Consider the following 23,472-nt stretch of genomic DNA (forward strand, 5'->3'; position numbering starts at 1 on the left):
GAATGTATGTGTATGTCCTTATGTTGCCTGTTGATTTATGGCCACCCTAGGAATTTCATAGGGTTTGGTTGGGCAGAGAATCCTCAGAAGTGGTTTTGCCAGTTACTTCCTCTCTGGTTGAAAATTCTAAATGCCCCTTCCTAAATTACAAATCTTAGGATTCCCACAGTGTGGAACCATAGCACTACAACTCTTCAGTGTACAAAATCCCTGATCAGAAAGTGAGTGGGATTGCTCTCAGCTTCAGCAAACAGGAGTATTGTTTCTTCGCTGTTGCTGATTTTATGGTCAATCATGTCAGACCAACAAGCAGGAAAAGAACTCAAATATATGTTATTCATGGAGGCACAGGAGTGACTCTATACTTCAGATATTTCTCACACATGATTTAAACCATGAAAATGTTATTCCTTGCAATACTGAAATGATCATACTACCAATTTGTGTTGTTTATTTTTTGTGGAGGAGTTGTTTTGAAAAAGGTACAAGGAGAAGACTGATGGGAAATGGTTCTGCTGCAACATTTTTGGGGGGAATGGAGAATCCTGCATTCAGTAGTTGCAAAATGTAGCAAAACTTGCACAGCCAATCTTTCTCTTCCCTCCCCTTCAGCAGCCCCCAACAGCATGTGCAATGTCGCAAGGAAATACAAGGGGATGAAATAATTGTCCAAAACTGGGTTCAGGACCTTTCTACAATGATCTACTCTCCTAAAATGCCCAGATCTACATAAGTATTTCTGACTGGCTTCAAATAAATAAATCCAACATTTCATAGAGGAGAAAAAAAACTTCACTTTGAGAAAAGCTAAGACTTTTACAAATGCACTCATGTTCTACAAAGCATGGAAGTTAAGATTTCAGCATCAGCTTGTACACTATATGAACAATGCAAGATGTTAGTAGATATTGTGCTTAGTTTCCACCCATTCACACTTGGTCTTTCAACCGCAATCTTCTTTCTCTAAAGGATTTAGAGGGTTCAGGAAATCTCTCTCTCTTTCTCTTTTTCTTTCTTTCTCTCTCTCTCTCTCTCACACACACACACACACACTCAGATGAGACTGACTCTTAATGCCCTCTAAGACCATTATGGCTAGATCCACTATCTCTCCATTCAGGCATAATGATAGGTCTTTTTTTTTTTTAAACCAGGTACTTTCCAGTTCTTGGGGGGGGGGGGTACCTCAAGTCTTTTTTTAGGGGGAGCCTGGAAAAATTGTTCCCTCTTCCTTTTTAGAGGGCACAAGGAGCTTTTTCATAGAATCATAGAATAATAGAGTTGGAAGAGAGCGCAAAGGCCATCGAATCCACCCTCCTGCCATGCAGAAAATCTAAATCAAAGCATCCCCAACAGATGGCCATCCAGCCTCTGTTTAAAGACCTCCAAGGAGGGAGATTCCACTACACTCCAAGGGAGTGTGTTCCACTGTCGGACAGCCTCACTCTATGTAACCTCTCCCAGAGATGTGCGCCTAACAGCCTGTTTAAAAACCTCCAAAGAAGGAGACTCAACCACACTCCGAGGGAGTGTGCTCCACTGTCTAACAGCTCTTACTGTTAGCAGGTTCCTCCTAATGATTAGGTGGAATCCCTTTTCATGTAGCTTGCATTCATTGCTCAGTGTCCCATTCTCTGGAGCAGCAGAGAACAAGCTTGCACCATCCTCAATGTGCTATCTCTTCAAATACTTAAACAGGGCTATCGTATCACTTCTTAACCATCTCGTCACCAGGCTAAACATCCCCAGCTCCCTAAGTCTCTCCTCTTAGGGCTTTATGATTTTCATACCTTTCACGTATCTTGGTTACATCCCATTTGGACTACTGCAACACTCTGTATGTGGGGCTGTCATTAGAAACTGTTTGGGAAACTTCAGTAGGCCCAAACTGGTGCAGCCAGACTGTTGACAAGGGCTGCTATAAGGATAATGTGACCTCCCCGCATCTCACCCCCCCCCCCCCACAAAACAGCTGCATCGGCTACTGGTCTGTTCAGGGGGGAAGAATTCAGATAGCTGGTTTTGGCCTTTAAAGCCCTTGGGTCCAGACTATGTGAAAGACCATATATAAGCCTGGGCATGTGTTTTCACAGTTCTTCACCCTGACAGGTGTGGTTGGTGAGGATGTGTGAGAGATTCTTCTCCCTGGCTGCTCCCGGGCTGTGGAAATCCCTCCCATGGGACATCCACACATTCTAATTTAGGCAGCCCTTTTGAATTTTAATTATGGAGTTGTAGTCTGTGTGTAATGTGGTGTGCTATACAGTGCGCCTTTTCTTTACGCGGGGAATCCATTCCGGACCCCTCGCATAAGGCAAATAGTGTGTATGCTTGAGCCTCATTGGACATAATGGGGCTCATGCATGACGTGCAGTGTGGCGCATGCACCATACATTTCCCATTGCATGGCTTTTAGCATAAGCTGAAAGCTGCATAAAAGGTGCGCACGTATGATACGGGCGCACTGTATTTTTAAAACATTTAATCTTTAAATAAAATGACCATATGTTTTATTGTAAATATGTTTAAAGTGTTTCTAATTGCTTTAACCATTTTTATAATAATATTGTTATTTAATTATCTTTTAACCTTTGTAATCAATGTTTTCACTGTTATTGTTTCTTAAGCTATAGTAAGCCACCCTGGATCCCATTTTGGGAGAAAGGCAGGTTATAAGTGCATTAACTAAATAAATACAGAGAGACATACAGAGAGCAAGAAATCTTCATCCCTTCCCAGACCCTAGTTCCAAGATGCAAGAGACAAATTTGGGTTCTGATTTCTGTGAATACTCTGACTAAGCACTGTATTTATCTGTGTTAGATGCCAAGGTTTGACATTTCAGGACTTCTTGCAAAAAACAAAACAAAACATGGGCATCAAGTATCTCATAATCCATCTTGGATTCTAAAAATTAATTTTCAACATTTATGCACTCTTCTTAAAATACAATTACTTTCTAAGGCAGTTTACAAAACAAATTAAGACTAACAAGCAAAAAAGCCTGAATAAAAATCTATAAAATGAAACCAAGTTATTAAATAAGTCATTTGGATCAGCTACTATAGATTTTCTTATTTGATACCTCTTCCAGGAAAAGCAAGATGTGTATGATAAACAGCCATCAAAACTCAGCTAAATGTGTCCTGCAGTACCTTTCTTATCTTTTTTCTACATTAATGGACCCTAAAAAAGAAAATCAGCATGCACTTTATAGACTATAGCAAAGCCTTCAATTGCATAGGTCATGAAAAGCTATGGATGCTCTTAAAGACAAGGGAGTGCTAATGAGGAATCTGTACTCTGGACAAGAGGCTACTGTTAGAACAGAACACAGAGAAACAGAATGGTTCCCAGTTGGCAAAGGGGTCAGGCAAGGCTGAATTCTTTGACCCTACCTGTTCAAGTTAGATGCAGAACTTATTATACAGAAAGCAGGCTTGGAGAAGTGAAAAGAAAGAAGGAATATCAACAATTTATGTGATGTCCTGCCAGGACTGATTGAATTTCCCCTGCATTTTCTTTCATGTTGGTTCAGGCCATAGAATATTTTAGTGTAGGAAAGTTCATTGTATTAGTTGTGGGAAGAGCTATAGGATCCCCTGCATTATTTCCAGGTTTGGTTTGCCCTTTCTCAGCATGCTCTTTTGTAGCTGGAAGCTTTTAGTTTGGAGCAGTCTTTGCTGTGAGCAGGCAGAGAGCTGTCTTTTGGTGGCAAACAGGCCCAGACAGCCGGAAAGGGCATTTCTTACACTTTAGCCAAATCAGTTACCAGGTCTCAGCCAAATTAGTTACCATCAGCAAGCGAATAAAGGAATTCAGGAGCTGAAAGACCCTGCACCATTGAGTGAGGAGAGCAAACCAACATCAGACCCAGAAAGATGACATCCGGAAGATTGCTGAAACTGTAAAGTATCTTTTATTTAGAGCTGGGGAGGAGAAAACTCTTTATTTTTGTCCTTTAAATTAAAATTTCCCCCTTTTGAACTTTACATTCAGCTTCAGAGCCTTTTTGGGTAAAAGAGTTTGATCTCACCAGGGTACCGGCGTTGCACACCCAAACCTGCCACCACCTTTAGTTAGGTGTGACTTCACAATGTAAGATATGCAGACGACACCATATTACTAGCAGAAAACATCACAGACCTAGAGCAACTACTAAAGAAAGCCAAGGAAAAAAGTGCAAAGGCAGGCTTACAACTGAACATAAAGAAAACAAAAATAATGACTATGGAGGATCTACACAAATTCAACCTAGACAATGAAGAAATAGAACTAGTAAAAGAGATCTCATACCTAGGATCAAATATTGACCAGAATGGGGACTGCAGTCAGGAAATCAGAAAAAGACTAAGAATGGTGAGGGCAGCTATGAAAGAACTATTGTAAGCCACTGTATTCCCTATTACTATGTATGTGTTTGTGTATCCATGTATGAATGCGAGAGCTGGACAGTTAAGAAATTGGATAGAAAGAAAATCAATTCATTTGAGATGTGGTGCTGGAGAAGAGTGCTGAGGATACTGTGGATGGCCAAAAAGACAAGCAAATGGGTCCTTGAACAGATCATGCCGGAAATCTCCTTGGAAGCCAAGATGATTAGGCTGAGGCTGTTGTACTTTAGCCACATCATGAAAAGGCACAACTCATTGAAAAAAACAATAATGCTAGGAAAGATGGAGGGGCGTAAAAAGAGAGGAAAGCTGCATGCTAGACGGATGGTCAAGTATCACTTACTGAATTCTGTATGTCATACAGCTGGCAAGACATAAAAATGATGATGAGAGGACACATTAGCAACCCTAGTCACTAGTGGACCTGTATAAAGAATACAACTCCCTAAAAATTAATGCAACCGACCCTCCATATCCATGACAACTGCACCTACAGATTCAACCATCCACAGCTTGGGGGGAAAATAATTTAAAAAGCAAACCTTGATTTTTCAATTTTATATAAGGAACACTCTTTTACTACCCCACTTATATAAAGGACCAGAGTATCCACTAATCCTGATATCCATGGCAGGTGTGTGTGTTTGTCCTGGAACCAAGCTGCAGCAGATATGAAGGGCCCACTGTAATATAAATTATCCAGGCTATGCAGTTAACCCAGATGTCCATAGCATGATTTTTACCTGAAAAGGACCTCAATGATCCAAAACACACTGAAGAAATAATCCAGTTTGAGACTGCTTTAACTGCTCTAGCTCAATGCTAGGGAATTCTAGTAACTAGTTTTGTGAGACGTTTAGCCTTCTCTGTCAGACAGCTTTGGTGCCACAATAAACTAAAATTTCCCAGGACTCCCTAGCACTGAGTCAGGGCAGTTAAAGTGGTCTCAAACTGGATTGTTTCTGCAGTGTTTTTTGGACCCATGTTACCATAAAAGTAACTCCTAAGTCTTTTTCATGACCTGTCGAAAAATTTACATTCTAAAAAGGCAACGACTCCTTGAAAATATAAAACAATACATTCTAAAAAGGCAACGACTCTTTGAAAATATAAAACAATACTAACAGATATCACTTTGTACAAATTAAGAGTGTCTTTTAGTGCCTAGAGAAAATTCTTCCTAAGATTTTCTGGGAAAAACAGGTAAGATACACAGCAAGAGGTGTATTGAATAATACACTTTTGTCTAGTTCCTGAGTAATACACCTTCGTCTAGTTACTGAGTCAGCTTGTTGATCAGATCATAGAATCATAGAGTTGGAAGAGACCACAAGGGCCATCCAGTCCAACCCCCTGCCCCCCCAAAAAAAGGTCCTACATTTGAAAATTTTGTCCTACATTTGTCCCGGTTTGGAGGTCTGGACTAATGGCAACCCTACTCCTAATGTTGAGGTGCAATCTCTTTTCCTGGTGCTTGCATCCATTGTTCCAGGTCCTGTTCTCTGGAGCAGCAGAAAACAACCTTGCTCACTCAATATGACATCCCTTCAAATATTTAATCAGGGCTATCATATTACCTCTTAACCTTCTCTTCTCCAGGCTAAACATCCCCAGCACCCTAAGTCGTTTCTCATAGGACATGGTTTCCAGACCCTTCACTATTTTAGTCGCCCTCCTTTGGACACGCTCAGTGGACAGCCACTGTAAAACAGTATCCAAAGTGTCTAATTAGCATTGGTTCTATTTTTTAAAATGCGTATTTTTTTAAAACGGTAATGTGCATTTGCCTTCACAAACTTCTAGTTTGTATCTTACTAAAAGGGTTCAACTTTTTCTTAAAAGTGCAACCATTTGAAAAAACAAATAATAGTAAACTTTAAAGTGTATTCATATTTAGAGCTAGAAGCTGTTTTCAACACCTGAAATAAATGAACCAATAATAAAGGAAACTATTTAGAGATATGTGCCAAGTAAAAATCCTTCTTTAAGTAATAACAGCTTTCTGCTCGTGCACAGTCCTCCTGGGATACTTGAAGCCTGGTACCGACCACTGAGAACTTAGCAGCATATCTAAAGGATGAAGCAAAGCAAAACAATATCAAAGAACTTACAAAATTCCAGCAGACATAACTCTTTGTGCTTACTCTTAAAGCTGGATGAATGAGAGAGTAGAGGGGGTAAGTGCTTCCAGGATATATTATACTTCTGAATTTCACCAGGGAATGATTCCTTCGTTTAAATAAGAGTTAATACAGTTCTTACAGACCCACGGATAAGTCGTCTCAGGTTTTTTGGGTCAATTTTTGACCTACATTTCTAGACATACATGAGTATATACAGTAATTCAGAAAGGTCTGCAGCCACAAAATTATTCCTTAAAGATCTATTTATCCATATTGTTGGTTTTAAAAAATCAGCAGTTGCCTTGTAAAAAGAAAAATTAATTTCTCAAGTGATATAAAAAGTGCACCAGATATGTGTAAATTTACATCTGAGAGCCTCCAAGAAATTTAGAGGCCCTCTAAATATCACATACTTGGTTTGTTCAAACACGCAACCCTGCAGAGGTATCAATTTGGAATGGAATGGAATGGAATGCTAAACTTCTAGATTCAAGAATGTAAGAGCACTCAACTCTACTTGCAATGCTATTTCAGCAAACTATTTAGCTCCTCAAGAGATACAGCTTTTGCTCTGTATGTTATGTGCTTTTCCTCCTCATAAATTAATTAGTTGCTTTTAATGTATATGCTTTTTTTCATCAAACATGAAAATGTACCTGCTTTTAGGCAGTATACATTTTATGCTAATTATGTGATGATTAGGGCTTCCCAGTAGTAATCAACCTGTTAACAATGTCACCTTGGCATTTGTTAATTGAATTTAAGTTTATCCAATGTCACATCCTTCAGCACTTTCTCAATAGCCACATTTGGTCTTGACAGTTCCAAAATAAAGACTGGAAACAGCACACATAACTCTCTCATCCCACCAACAATGAAAAATAGATAAATCAGGGAGTACAAAGTTTGTTTTTAAAAATATTCTGCTTAACCTGGAGGTATATTTAGTTGTTTTGCTTGTGTGTTGTGTGCCTTCAAGTCATTATGACTACCCTAAGGCTAAGAGAGTGTGACTTGCCCAAGGTCACCCACTGGGTTTCATGGCTGATCTGGGAATCAAATCCTGGTCTTCAGAGTTGTAGACCAACACTCAAACCACTACGCCATGCTGGTTTACATATTTAGTTCACATATTTATAAGTGTAGCATATTTAGTTACGCTTAATTAATTTAAGCCATTTATATAGCACAATTTCTTAATATTTATCTTGGGCAGTAAGGTCTACCAATCTTAAACAGCAATTATAGATCCTGAATGTAAACAAGTTAATTCCAGAGGTAGAATGCAGTATTAGTGAAAATTGGTTATATGAATGCTATTGTTCCTTTACCACTATGAAAGCATCTTTTATCATGAAAACATAATGCTCCACACCCAATGGCAGCTGTAAGAATACACAAGATTCCAGAACCCATAAATTACTTTTTTATAAGAAATAAATAGTCACCATTACAGTTCCAAGCCCCCAAAATTATTTAGTTGGCATTTATCACTCAAATTCCATGAAGTATTTCACTTTCCCCCATTTGTTATCCAAATTCAGTACTAGAAGTGTTGTGATGTCACCTCTAGTTGTGCTGGGAGTGACTGTGGCAACCCTCTTCAGTTGCCCATCATAGTGTACGAAATGCAGACGCTCAAACATCACAAGGCATTTACTTAAGAAGCTAACTAACACAAAGAAAGGTTTTTGGTCCAACAGCTTTAGAAATCCAAGCTTATTTCTGAAAACAGTCCCAAAGAAATTCTCTCTATGGACATAAAATTGTACAGTTATTCATAATATGAGATGCTTCCAGATAAAATCCTTCCACTGACAAAGTAAAATCAGTCTCTCTAGCAGCATTTCTCAGCAGGCCCCTCTCTGAAGTACATCTGCTTTTTTGTTTGCAGCAGAATGTGGCTAGCAGTAAGTGGGCTTTGGAAGAGCAGACAACTAAATGATATCTGTTCTTGAAAGCCCTTACTCTATAAGACCATTGGAGGGCTCCATAAAGCAAGTACCTCAGCTGGTAACAAAGATTCTCATCCCTGACACAGAGTCTGGCAGATCAATGAAGTACAGCATTATAGGTTCACAGTGCGATTCAAGTCCTTGAAAAGGAAGCAAATGCCTCACTGACCATCAGCACCAAGAATCAGCTAAAGGCAGAAGGAACATAAAAATCACACTTCATAAGGATGACACTGGAAAATAGATGACATCTGTAACAACTAAGTGCGCCTGCACTTCCATACCTGTGAGGTGGAACAAGCCATAATCTGTAGCCTATTTCTCCAATATATAAACCACTGTTATTGATACCTTTAATAACTGTCATGTCGTGCATACATGAACATGCAGGCTGTTATGGAGAAGGATGCATTTTCAGAGCATTTTAAACACTGTAACAACTAGGCTAGCACAGCCAACATGCAGATGGAGCCAACCATCAGACTAGACAAGAAACTCATTATTAATTTCCATTTGCAACTCAGTACTGTAAAGAAAATCAAGATGAGAGATGTTCAGAAATAGCCAGTTGTTTTGTTTTTGGTTTTTGTTTTTTTTTTAAAAACAACAACAAACCATTACTATATGTTTTGTGAGCTGCTTTGAGTCCAATTTAGGATAAAGGGGGCATAATAAATAAATAAATAACAACCCCTAAAAAAAACTAGGGGGAAACTAACAATAAAATAACAGGAAACTATTATTCATCTGCCTGCTCTACCTTGGAAAGGACTGCCTCTCAGTTTCTAAATTATAGCACCTGATGAATGTACTAAGCTGATTTCTGAACAATCTTAAGAAATTCATCTCCTTTGGCCAAGCATTCCAATAGCCTCTTAAACACACAGCAGTTTTCCCTAGAAAACAAACAGGTCTCCCACATTAATCAGAACTGTTAAGGACTGGAATTTTATTCAGTATTGAATTTTATTGATCTACTGATCTATTGTATTTGTATTGATTATTATTATTTTAACAGAAGCTATAAATTTTATTTTATGAGGTGCTTAGTACATGTAATAAAAAATAACCAAACCAAAAAAGCACATTCTCAACAGAATCATCAGCCATGACTTATGTCAAAATAACATCCACTGAAATCAATAAGACTTGTAGTTTACAACGGGAGGACAGTGCTGATAATCCATGTGGTCAGGGACCAAACCATATCCATGCCTTTACCAAAAAAAAAAAAAAAAAAAGCACAGATGCGGAAGGAGTGAGACTCTTCCCTTCAAAAATTATTTTGCCCTCTTGTTTCTATTCTGAATCACCACCTTGCATTTCACCCCCTCTCAAACTTCCACAAATGCCCCAAAGAGCCTAGCTTTCTAATTCCAGAACATCCATCCGTGACAATCTAGCCAAACAACAGCTGTTCAGAAGTTTCCCCTTCAACTTGTCTCTCACTGAGCCTCATTTTTAAAAAAATGGATTTAAAAGTTCCAAAGCAGTAACCACAAAGGCAAAAAAAAGGTTTGTGTGTATTCAACAAATGAAAGAATTATATAAAAGCAGCAAGTAATATAAAAGATTGTTCAGTGCTGCATTTTCCATCTTTCCAACCATTATAGGAATAAAATTATCCATGAAGAAGATCGAAAATCTTTTTCAAAACTAATACAATTAAGCTTTATTACACTGTTTCAAGTACATTTCTCTCATCTTTTGGCCCCCTCCATCTCTGGCTCTAATCTATGTTCGCTTTATAACCGTTGAAGGCATTCTTCTATTTTATTGCCAGAAAAATGCTGGTGTTTAAGGGTGAGAAAACTATCTAATGCCATAAAGTGTGGAAACAAAACCTGCCCTTAATATTGACTTGCCATTGTGCAAAGAATACTGGGGACAAGGAAGAAAATATCTGTCAACAACATGCAATGAGCCTGATGGTTTTCTGTATCCACTTCAGGATGAATCTCATGTAGCTAAAGAAAATATATTAAAAATCTATTAATCTTATTTTAAAAGCCTCTTTATAACCCAATCCTATGCATGTTTCCTCAAAGCTAAGCCACACAATGGGATTTACTCCCTGTAGGATTGCAGCTTTCAATTTGAAAAGGAAGCTAAAAAAGCCAAGTGGGAACATGAAGATATGATATCTATGTTCAGGGGAAAAACTACACAACACCAAACAATAATTCTATGGGAAAGGGGCAGTCCTTGACACACTTTCTCAATAAGCAATGAATGCTTGGTGCATATATAAATATTATCAGTCCCTTTCACGCTAGAAAATACAAATCTAGAAAGAAGCATTAAAAAGAGGCAGTGTGAGAAAAAAACCTCACTTTCCTGTGAACATATGGACAACTGTGATAATTAGAGTGATGATTGGTGGAGTGCTTGAAATTTCATTCCACCATCTCGATTAAACATTAAATCCAAGCCAGCAGCATTGGCCAGCTTTAATTGTTCATTTTTAAAAATTAACCACACAGATTAGATGTAGGTAAGTGTACTGTGTGAACCTGCTTGTGAAAATGTTTTACACAAAATAAAAACTATGGCTTACATATAGAAAAGACACCAGTGAATCTGCCCCTTTTCTACAAATACCAATATAGTATGATTACTAGCTGCTAGGAACATGAGAAAGTGGCTTTAAATCAGGTCATGCTGTTTTTTCCATCTAGCCCACTATAATTTACATCGGGGCAGGGAACATGTGCCTCTCATGGCAGTTTTGTATCCTTCAAGTCTCCACCATACATTTGTCAGCGAACCAGGAAACCCCCCATTCAAAAACCTCTATTGCTGGGAATAGCAAAACATTTCCTGCTTATTTTCCAGTTTATTGAAAAAAAATCTAGAAGCATGGTCCAGCTCTAAATTTCAGGGTTGTAGCAGCGCCAAGAGATGCAGGCTGTAGTGGGTCTAGTCATCTGGACCTTCCAAGCTAGCTCTGGTCTGAGCTGAGTTCTGGGCACCACAATTTTAAAAGGATGTGGAAAAACTGGAGCATGTCCAAAGGAGAGCAACTAAAATGGTGAAGGGTCTGGAAGCCATGCCCTAGGAGGAACGATTAAGGGAGCTGAGGATGTTCAGCCGGGAGAAGAGAAGGTTAAGAGGTGATATGATAGCCCATTTTAAATATTTGAAGGGATGAGCAAGCTTCTTTTCTGCTGCTCCAGAGACTAGGAACCGGAACAATGGATGCAAGCTACATCTCAACATTAGGAAAAACTTCCTGACAGTAAGGGCTGTCCGACAGTGGAACACACTCCCTCAGAGTGTAGTGGAGCCTCCTTCCTTAGAGGTCTTTAAACAGAGGCTGGATGGCCATCCATCGGGGATGCTTTGATTTGGATTTCCTGCATGGCAGGGGGTTGGACTGGCTGGCCCTCATGGTCTCTTCCAACTCTATTATTCTATGATTCTATGATGCTATGATTGTATGACTGGCCGCAGCTCTCCAGTGTCTCTGACAGATCTCTTTCCCACCATCTACTACCCTGAGAACCTTTTTACTGGAGATGCAAGAGACAGAACCTAGCACTGAGCTACATCCTCTCTCCTAATATGGTGGTTGTTCTCATGGAAACATTTTTATCTAAAGCATGGGTGAGCAACTTGCAGCATAGGTGCCATAAATTGTTCAGATAATACCAATCTGTGATCTACTTCAACGACACCAAGGTGTAAGAGGATAGCAAAACACCATCCACAGCTGGGATTAGAACAACACTTCCATTTACTTGATTTGTAGCACTTAAAGTGGGACAAGGGAGGCTTTGATCTTCTACACATATAGCCTATATCTCAAATTAGGTCCACCCAGCATGTCCCCTGGTAAACAACTATGGGTCAAAACCTCTGGGGTGTCAAAGATTTCCCAACTCTTACAACAAAGATGTTTGGCTATTATATTCAAATATATCCCATTCCCTTCAAATAAACGCAGCAGCTCCACTAGGAATCAGATGCACAAACCCTGTCAAGAAGTCTAATTGCTTTCAAGTTGTGGAATATTATTCTTCACACATTTATTAAAAACCAAGCTAACGAACAAGAAACAAAATCTTCTGTGAACATTGCTTCATTTAGCCAGGAAATGAAAGGAACACATTAGTTCCTAAGGAATAGCGTGGTTGTTCCAATTCTTATGCCATTAATATTTAAAAACTCATCATGGTAAACAATTAAACAGAGAAGCAAACGCCACATTCAAGGGAGAGATTCAAATCCCTAAATGGATTTCCAAAGGTCATTTCAGGCTGAAAAGATGCTTGATAGTATCTCTTTAAATCATGTTCATTTCAAAGGCTTATCTAGCAAAGAAGCAGACAGCAGTCTGCAGCAACACACTTTGATCCATTGGTTTCCCCAGAGATAAATTAATAATAACAACTTTAATTCATATGTATAAAATGATCTGAGGTTACTTTCACAGTTTTTTTAAGCTACAGATTTTATAACAAAGGGAATTTTAAAAAGGTAACTTTGCTTTCAACCTAGCCTCACAGTGGTGTGGGGGATGGAGGGTGGACACTATGAATTATAAACCAGCATTTAAAAAAATTCATCCAGTTAAAAACCAATTATCTTTTAAATGCAAGTTGTTTAAAAGGTTTGGCTTGTGAAGTAGTTTAACAGTGTGTGATGAGGAAGAGGGCCTCAAGGGATACATAATAGAACCTGACAGTTCCAAGTTTCAGCACAATGGTTCTCATTTCTCTTTTCTCCTGATCCACTCAGATTGACATCTGATCCTGTTAGCATTCAGCAACTGCAAGTAACAGACAACACAACCTCACCTTCTTCTCAATGTGGGCCAACTGCTCCTTATAGAAGGTGTCTCTGCGCTTCAGCTCTTCATCCTTAAACTGTAGCTCCTTGGACTAGGAGAAAATACAAAAAAAAGATGTTAACAGAAGAGAAAGCCAAACCAGGAACATTAAGAAAGGAAGTGCACAGGGAGGAGGAAGGCAGGGCACAGATACAGGCTACACTACACCAGGCTGTTGAGAAGAAAAATAAACTCTTTTTAGAATGAAGGTTTCAGGTCAACAATTCCATTTAACACCTTTATCTTGAAAAGGTTGGCAAGATAAGAGTCTGAGATACTCTGACTTGGACTGATTGCATGTCTGTTCTACAAGGCTGGACTATCAGTGGTGTAACTGAAGAAAATGTTCCAGGTGGCTAGCTATTACGTATTCACAAGCATCATGGAGCTGTGTGATGCGGCCAAGAAAGAAATGGGCAAGGGAGAAACAAAGCGCAGATGTCTTTTCTCTTTATCTCTCCTAAGTTTGGTAATATTTAGTCTCTTCTAATCCCCATCTCCCAGGTGTGACATGAGAGCAAAAGAGGGTGGTGAATTGGTGTTGCTGCCTCTGAGACCCCAGCCTCGGTCATGCCAGCTGGGATGGAGACATGAGGATGCCACTCAGGGTTGACAGGGCTGCTCTGATCCTAGAGAGGGCTCCTCTTGACCTGTCACCACCATTAAGCCTGATTCACCAGCAAAACCAAGCTGCCAACAAAAGAGCTCCCATATGTACACCTCCCTTTTGGAAGTGATCCAGGGCCCCAGCTACCCCAAGTCACTCTTGTTCTATAGTGTTCACCAGGTAAACTTTTACAATCAGCCCCCGGCGAAAACGGAAACTCGCAGATATTCAAGCCCCATAATCTTGAACAGGGGTGCATGCCCATGAGTGGCCTCGGGCGTGCACCCCATTTTAACCCTCTCCTTTTGCTCCTCACGAATATGCGAAGTTGCAGATCTGAAGTCAGTGAAAACAGAGGGGGAGCTGTACATCAATGTGGGAAGCAGAAAGAAAGTATCCCATTGTAACCCATTAAGAGGATGCCAGATAGCATCTAAAAATACTAACTGCAAATAATTTTCTTCAACCTTCTCTCTAATGATAAACAATAGCATCACCAAGGATAGGTATTTCTCTAGTCTCTCTCCTCCCACCACGGGTGTTTGGACTTCAACTCCCAAAAGCCCTAGCCAACTTGGCTAGCAGTCAGGGATTCTGGGTGCTGAAGTCTCAAACATCTGGAAGAACAACGTTTGGGAACCTCTGGCTTAGGTAAATCTTTTTCATCAGGGAGCATTCTGAACAGTGGCATCACTAGAGTAGGTGTTATCCGGTGTGGTGACTCATGGTGTCACCCTCTACCCCCTCATTGACCTCCTCCCAGACTACACCATACAGAATCCTTAGTAATATTTATTTTTGTACTAATGTTATCCATAAATCATAATTCCCATATATCACCGAATGTAATCGTAATAGTTGTGACATAAACAAGCAAAATTAAAATGATACCTTTAAATGACAATATCATAAACACAGAATAAATGTATTTGCATATGCATAGTTTCATATGGTTAAAGTGAAAATTTGATAAAGGTAATGTTTTTAAAGAAAATTAAAAATTATTTTTTTAATTATGTATTTTAAATTTTGAAATTTATTTTTAAAAAATGGGGGCTTCTCCTTTCTCCCCTCACTGACCTTCACCCTACTAATATTTTCAGCACTTTTAAAGAGACAAAGGCAATTGCCACAGCATATTTTTGCCAGAATGCATGTTTGAGAAGCAGTGGTGTCACCCCCTCTTTGGGTGTCACTTGGTGCGGTCCAAACCCTCCACTCTCCCTGGTGACGCCACTGATTCTGAACATGTAAAGGACCACAAGCTCATAATGTATCACCTTTTTGGTAGCACCAGACCCTCCGAACCTTAGTTCATATGCAATACACACCACAATTCCATCAAGATACTGTTTACAAAAAGTTTTTAAAAGCAAACAGATAGAGTCATAGGCTTACCATCTGACTACTTCTTTGCTAGCTAATAGGCCCTTCCAAAGTCAATTAAAATTAGGCTAGCAAATTCTTATTACTGCAAAATAACTGTTTCAGTCTCACTAGTTTCCAATTTAAGTCAAGCAAACTATTTCCAGACTGAGTAATTAAAATGTATGTCCCAGGCAGTCTGGTATAATACAGTGATGGGGAATGTCTAAGCCTCCAGATGCTGGACCCCAAATTCCATCCTCCCTCAACACTGAATGTTCTGGATAGGACCAATAGGAGTTTCAGTCCAAGAACATCTAGTGCAATAGATAGCAATTTTATACTTCTGATTTTGACCATACTTCTGGTTTTTATTCCAGCTAGTGTGGGAAGAAAGTGCATCCCCATCCATGAGAAAGAGATGGTATGAAAGACGAATATGATTTCTTTACATAATAATCACAGCTTTTCCTCAAGATTTCATGACGCAACAAGAGACTACCATCAAATGCAAAGTTTCCCTTCTAGAGCAATGAAGATCTAAAACTAAGAATCTGGAAGGATAGAAGTATTTACACAACTATGCTGACAAATCTCTTGAACTGTCTTCTCACCAACTCCACAGTATGGCTTACATTATACATTAGAGGGGGAGTTTTTACTTGCCAACTTGTTCTCAATAACTTGTTCATTTTAAAATGATCCTTGTGGGAAAGCTATGGAAGAAAGGGAAATTAACTGCATGATATTCTATTCAGCTTTAAAATATGCTTTGAGGTTCTTTTTTCTTTCTTTTTTTACTTTACCTTCAGCTGTTATTCCTGAGAAGTAAAATATATGATCTTGTTGTTTTTGTTGTGATGCTTAAAATATGTACGGTACAGCTAGAGAGGGTGTCATTTGAAAAATTCACCATATCAAACATTACAAAACTGGGTCAGGCAACCAGGGACATTTTGTATGAATACAGGATATCTATTAAGCGCCCCCCTCTATTCTGATACTTATTCCCTACCTAAAGTGAGAAGTCTGTGATGTCCCAGAACAAACTGACGGCTGCAGAAATTACAATTTCAGACACCACAGATGGACACCACAGATAACCAACAAAGTTTCAGATTTTTTTTCTTCATGTAAAAGGCCTATACCAGCAGGGGGGGAAAGGATATTTTGATAGAAAAATATTATATCCTGATTTTTATTTAAAAGTCTGAGTTGCAGTTCTGTTGATGCAAGGCCAACATGGACATGAACATTATGCATTTGATATTCTAAACACTACACAATGTGAGAAACTCCACTTGGCTGAGAAAGCTTTCCAGATTTCCTGGTCCAAATCCTTAATGTGATAATGATAACTACCATTCCTAACCTCTTTGCTAATGATCAAGTACACCGATCTTTGCTGATTTATTCCTTGATTTCCTCACCCCACAAATGCTATAAGTATAACAAATGGAAAAGAAAACTAACAAGATGCTCAGAGCTGGCTACCACAGCAACACCCCAACAATAAGAAAAAAGGAGGTGATAAAATAATTGACTGATGTACTTAAGAGCCAAAAAGATCTGAATTAAAACAAGACATGTGATTTCTTAACCACAATTAACTGCTAAACAAGTAGTAAAAATCTTCTATCTGAGCTTTAACTTTTCTTCTCAGGAAGACCAAGAGGTTTGAGACATTTAAAACTTACAGTAAGGACACTTGGGAACAAATAGAACGGTGAAACTGAAACACGGAAGCAATCATGCACCTGCTTTTAAAGCTTCACAAAGCAATTCCTTCCTCCTCCTGAAAGTACTGTCAGCTCAAAAGCTTGTTATACATTACTATGAATTCGTTTAACCAATTAATGTTACCATCTGAACACTTCTGTATTGCCTGCATCTTCAAAATCAGCACATTAATCACTCTTGTGGCTCACATAAATATCAAGTCAAGTCAATTCCATAACACGAACTACAGCCATTATTCCTGTAACAATGGGGATTCAATGAGGATTAATGTGAAGGGCTGCAATTCCATTCTAAAGAAAGAAGAGTCCTTAAGTGAAAGCCATTTTGCTCCTCCAAGAGCAACTCTTATCATCTTCCTTCTCCTAAATCCAGAAGCAACAGCTTGACCTAAGAGGACTTCACATATTCCATTGTGATAAATTTTGTGAATAGAAGATGCAAGTGATTTGGAAGATAATATTTCCGAACAACCACAAAATTAATGCCCAGCTATGTGTCATTTATTAAAGTGTTCATCAGCTAGGGACAGTATTTAACTCTTCAGAGAAACAGAACATAGATAAGGGGATTATTCCCAGACAATGGGAGTGACAGAAATATATGGGTGAACATTTGATGTATTTGAAATGATTTAAATTAACTCCAATTATTATACATGGACACTTACATCTGTCCAGAATTTAAACAATCTGACACTAATTCTCTAATAAGAAGGTTTTTGTTTGTTTTTTTACATTATTTCAGATCTTATGGTAGACAGAAGTACAATTCTATGTTTTGTTTTCTTCAATAAGGCACCCAAAACCGGTGTCACAATTTTACAGAACATTTATGGCAAGAAACATAAATTATTTGAACTTCTTGTGTGGTGCCAAAATTAGTGTGTCATACAATGAAATGCATAGTTCTATAGCAAGATAATCAAGCTCCAGACTTCTAAAAAGAGTGGGTGGCAGAATCTGTATTTCTGAGACAGTGATAATCAGCCCTACTACCTCACTCTATAACACTGCAGAAGAAGAAACAAAGAGAATCAGAAAAAGATTCCTAGAAGCCTGTACTGAAAGGAGCACCATATCTTAATATGCTGCCAAGTTGTGTTACAAAACACTGGTGTGGCAGGCAAATACCATATATACCCACTATAAGTTGACTTCCTGTATAAGTCAAGGGCAGGTTGGGGGCCAAAATTATGGATTTTGCCATGACCCATGGATAAGTCGAGGGTAAAACTTGGAAGCTCTTTCATTGTGTGTATGTGTGCACATAATAATAATAATATGGCAAAAGGGACTCTAATTGAGGCTTTTTGCTTCAGCGTTTCATTTTTTGTTTTAGCCTTCATTGCCCAGACAGCGAGGTGTGTGGGCGGGAGTGGGACTCTTAAACAAACCGCAATATCCATCACTCACCCAGGACGCTTTCTGCTTGGCTCAAAAGAGAAAGAAACTGCTCTCCTGAATGCATGGGGAAATCTGAAAGAGCAGCTATCACATTACCATACTGACCTGTAAATAAGTTGACCTGGGATTTGGGGGTCAATTTTTGGGCATAACTTTTTTGACTTATAGATGAGTATATACGGTAAGCTGTATCTTTACTGTGGTTCCACCAGCCATTGTGCTTCAGCAAAACTGAGTTGGGAAACAGAATAGTCCTAGCCCAACTGGAAGGAGCCCAATCAGGGACAATCCTAGTACACTCATACTTCTTGACCCCTTTCTGATCCTTACGACTTTTTAGTCCCAGCTTCCACTTCCTTCTGATTCCACAAACTGCTACTCAGTGCAAGCAGGCTTGCATGTCATCAAAATACAAAACCCCAACATCAATTCATAAATTAGCCATGAAATTATCAAACCATTTTTCTTTTTTAAAAAATGGACTGTGAGAGTGTGCATATAGAAAAAACAAGGAAACAAGTGCCCAAAGAAGAGGGAAATATGTAGGGGAGCTGGGATCATGCCATACAGGGGTTGGGGGGAAGCAAGAGGAGAACAGAGACACCACCTTCTGTTTTGCAGTTGATGATGATGATGATATTTATTTCTTACCTACCTATCCCTGTGGATCAAGGCAGGGAAGAACAAAGAATACATCACATATAAAACCATATACCTGTATCTTTACTGGTTTTATACGTGGTTTTATAAATATAAAAATATATAAAAACGTATAAAACAAATACCTATTGAAATCCATAGAATAATAAAAATATGTATTGACTTTCCCTATATTCAACAGAGGACAAAAAGGAGCTTCATTTTTCAAAAATTATTCACATAACCCAGATATTTCATACAGTGGACCCTTGTTATACGCTGAGGTTTGGTTCCAAGATCCCCCATGGATAACAAAATCTATGTATGCTCAAGTCCCATTAAATATAATGACATAGCAAAATGGTGTCCCTTTTAAAAAATGGAAAATCAAGGTTTGATATTTGAAATTTATACTTTTTTTGAACATTTTCAAACCATGTACGCTTGAATCCATGTATAAAAATCTGTATATAAGAAGGGCCAACTGTATTTCTATACTCAGATTGCTCAGAAAGAAAGGAGAGGATCTTACCCACCTCTAATGTAAATGTACATGCCAGCAAGTTAAGAGAGAAAAAGACAAGAGAGAGGGGGGCTGGACAGACCTCCCCAAAAGGGTGGGCTGGAGCCACCCATTTTTGTTCCCGAGGGACGCCGCAGCAGCCAAACTCCGCGGCATCCCTCCGCACCAAAAAGAACCCAGAAAAAATGAATTCTTTTAAGTCCATGAAGCGGACGTCACAAGTGCGCCATTGGCGCACTGTGGCGCATCAGTGATGTAAGCGACATGCAGCAATGTCTGTACACTACGTGTCGCTTACGTCATGATGGCGGCACCATCATGGGGCCGCTGTTATGTGCTAGGGTTCGGGAGCGTGCGGTTGGTATGCGCTCCCAACCCTAGAAGTGGCACCAGCACGCTGCTTCCTGCCTGTCTGTCTCGGGTCAGAGTTCTTCCATAGGAAACCAACATAAAAGCAAGATTTTTCAAATTAATACCCATCAAGTTATTTGCTTGCTCTTCTTACAGCTGGCTATAAATAATGCTGGTGTCTGTGAACAAGCATTGAAATGACTTCTTTTTCCCTGCTCCCTCCAGCCATGTTATTGGAAAGAAAGTTCACTGTATATCGTGTGAATTCTTTCATAAGACATGGGGTTTTCTGCACCAATGTACTTCACTTTAGCTTAATTTACTCTCAAGACTCACTCTATATGAGAATCTCCTACATTCCTGTATCACCAAGCACAAGAACAGGCAGCTGGTAGAAATACAAATATGACAACAGGAGAGTCTTTTTTGGTCCTGTTCATGGTTACTTGGTAGCTAATACTAATGGATTTTGTGGAACTACTTTCTAAGCGCATAGGCATACAATTGGACTGTTAAGAACAAAACTTTTGGTGAAATACAACTGAGGGGGAAGGACATCTGGTAGATATGGACTGTATGTGGAACACAAGGGCTTTCTGAATAATCAAACTGACAAAGTCACAAGAACATTAATAAACAGCAAATACACATGGAAAAATAGCTGAAATTATAGTGATAGATTTTTGAAATAATTCATTTACATTAATCATGTACAGGCTGCATCTGCACTGCAAAAATAATCCAGTTTGTCACCAATTTAACTGCCATGGCTCAGTGCTATGGAATTCTGGGAATTGTAGTTTGTTCTGGCCCCAGAACTCTCTGACAGAGAAGGCTAAATGTCTCACAAAACTACAGTTTCCAGAATTCCATAGGGCTGAACCAAGGCAGTTAAAGGAGTATCAAACTGCATTATCTCTGCAGCTGTAGAGAGTTGTTTTTCATCACTATTGATGACTGTTTTCCTCTTGTCTATGAAATTTATCGCACCGGGGTTAAAACGTTCCCCGGTGCATTCTAATGTGCCCAGGCAGGGGCGCGCACGGAGCGTGATGGGAACACGATGGGGCCCAGAACGCCATTTTACCACACACTGGAACGTTGCCTTTGCCGCCGGGTGTTCCCATTGCGTTTCCGTTGCATTCCAGAGGGCACCATTTCTGAGGACACTTTGAAACAGTTCCCAGAAATTCTGCCCTCTGGAACGTAACGGGAACACGATGGGAATGCCCAGCAGCAAAGGCAGCGTTCCGGTGTGCGGTAAAATGGCATTCTGGGCCCCATCGCATTCCCGTCATGCTCCATGCGTGCCCCCACACGGGCACGTTACAACGCACCAGGGGACGTTTTAACCCCGGTGCGATAAACTTCATAATCTTTTAACAGCAGGAATATTTGTCAGCTACTGATGCTTGATACATAATTCTAGACTGAGACCTTACACCTGGCTGTTAAGAAGTAATAAACAGCTACTGATCCAAACCTACATCCAATCTGCAAATACTTGTTAGGTTAGTAACTTTCTTCTGCAAATGAACTCCATGCTTGCAGAGTAGAAAACATAAATATAGTTCTTGGCGCACAGGTCTGAAATAATGGAGAGGACTACAAATGATAACTGCATTTCATTAACTTTTTGCCTGTTAGAAGTATTTAATAGGGTTCTCGCTTATTATTCTTCCAGACTTCTCATCCCTGCCAAGTCATTCTGAAGTTTTTTGTCTCCTCCTCTACTTCCTATCAGTGTAATTCATTCAGGATGCCAACCCTGCACTTCATGTTGAAGGAAATTAAAAATATATATTATTACAGTTGTGAAAAACTAGTATTAAAGATATCTTTACTCATTCCATCCATCCACTCACCTGTGGGTTTGGTCAATAAACTCACCAAGCCAAGCTTGGTTTTAACAGTTGTTAAGCATCATGAAGAATATTTTATAAAGTTTTACACCTTAACATCTTTTAAAACATAATGACCAAAATTCTGCCACGATGATTATAGTGACTGTATTTGTCTAGTAGCAGCACAAATAAATGAAACAATTGTATATCTAATAAAATGACCGCTAACAAAGTGTAGCATAGAGAGAGTACATGCAAGTAGAGACAAGAAGAGCTTACCCAGGCATCTAAATCTGCAGGCTTGGCAACAAGAAGAGAAAAGAAAAGGAAAGGTTAGTGATTTATGGAGAGCACCAGCAATTAATATGATTTACATGAAGATGCAGGAAAACAGCTTTTTAAAAATGAAGAGCATTTTTAACTATGAAGTTAAGTTTCCCACCAGCTAATATTCTTAAGGCAAGGAGCATAAAAAGGAGTGGTATTGTAAGCCGAGGTAGGGGGGTAGGGATATAGCTGCCAGAGTTTGACTCTGTAAAGTGCTGTACAATGCTACAGTGACTTATAACTAACAGCATATAAAATATATGGCATATGTGATAAGAAAGAAAAGACCAGAGGACATGCTGTTGCTCCCTGAGAAGAACCAGCCTGAGATTAGCCTTTCTCAACCTTTTTACTCTGGAGGAAGCCTTGAAATAAATAATAATAATAATAATACTTTATTTATATACCGCTTTTCCAATGATCAAAGCGGTGTACATCAAGAATATAATTACATTCAGTTAAATATATATATATCTTCAAATACAGTATTAAAATACATAAAAACACAGTCAAAAATCTATCAGTAATAAAATGCAATTCTATCAAGAATAATAATATAATAATAATAATAATAATAATAATAATAATAATATTTATTTATATACCGCCCTGTGGCAAACCAATCCGGGCGGTTAACAACAGTAAAATATAAAATATAACAATTAAAAACACTTTATCCCTCCCCCCCTTAAGACAATATTAAACAGTATAACATATTAAAAACACAATATCAGCATAAAAACAGCAATTAAAACTAAAAACCCTGATATCCCTCTGTTGATCCTCGACCATCACTAAGATGGGGCCACGGGAGGAATGAGGGCATCAGGGAACCTGGGCCGGGATGGTTAGTCTGGAAAGAATAGTGACTACAGAGAGTCAGATGGGTATGCTAATCGAAATAAATATGTCTTCAGAGCCTTCTTGAAGGCATCCAAAGTAGGACAGACTCGAATTTCGTCAGGAAGATTGTTCCTGAGAGTCGGTGCTGTTGATGTATATGATCTCTTGTGAGTTATTGACAATCTCACTCTCGGACATTCTAATAGATGTTTTCCTGATGTTCTGAGAGTGTGGGGCGGATTGTGTGGGAGGAGGCGCTCCTTCAAGTAGCTCGGGCCCAAGCCATGTAGGGAAATAAGGTTTGGGTCTCAGGGATTCCTTGCATAAATATTATTTTATCTTCAACACAAAACAAGTTTGTTTTTGGGGGGGGGGTTTCAGTCTCTCATGGAACCCCTAGTAACCTTTCACAGGACTGCAGGGCTCCAGGGAGCCTTGGTTGATAAACTCTGCTTTAGATGAACAAAGTTATTTGGCTATTAACCCACCCACCCTTCCTGGTGCTAGACAAGAGCTTCCAAAGCCTC

The 23,472-nt window shown here is 39.1% G+C and overlaps 1 protein-coding gene across 4 annotated transcripts in view; it reads right to left on the bottom strand.

The window, feature by feature from the left end:
* The window catches only part of CHCHD6 (coiled-coil-helix-coiled-coil-helix domain containing 6), a 282,327-nt gene that overhangs the window by 163,472 nt on the left and 95,383 nt on the right, over window positions 1-23,472 (bottom strand). For 2 of the 4 annotated variants that reach the window (XM_089521307.1, XM_089521320.1), the window contains exons 5-6: window positions 22,055-22,075; window positions 13,272-13,355 (exon numbers count right to left, since the gene is read on the bottom strand). In XM_089521307.1, coding sequence (XP_089377433.1) covers window positions 13,272-13,355; window positions 22,055-22,075 — 105 coding nt within the window. The remainder of the gene's footprint in view (window positions 1-13,271; window positions 13,356-22,054; window positions 22,076-23,472) is intronic. The other 2 variants (XM_089521314.1, XM_089521330.1) reach the window with 1 other exon arrangement.

This window comes from Sceloporus occidentalis, unplaced genomic scaffold (genome assembly GCF_023333645.1).
Source record: "Sceloporus occidentalis isolate IW3139 unplaced genomic scaffold, rSceOcc1.0.p SCAF_1, whole genome shotgun sequence".
Lineage (NCBI taxonomy): Eukaryota > Metazoa > Chordata > Lepidosauria > Squamata > Phrynosomatidae > Sceloporus > Sceloporus occidentalis.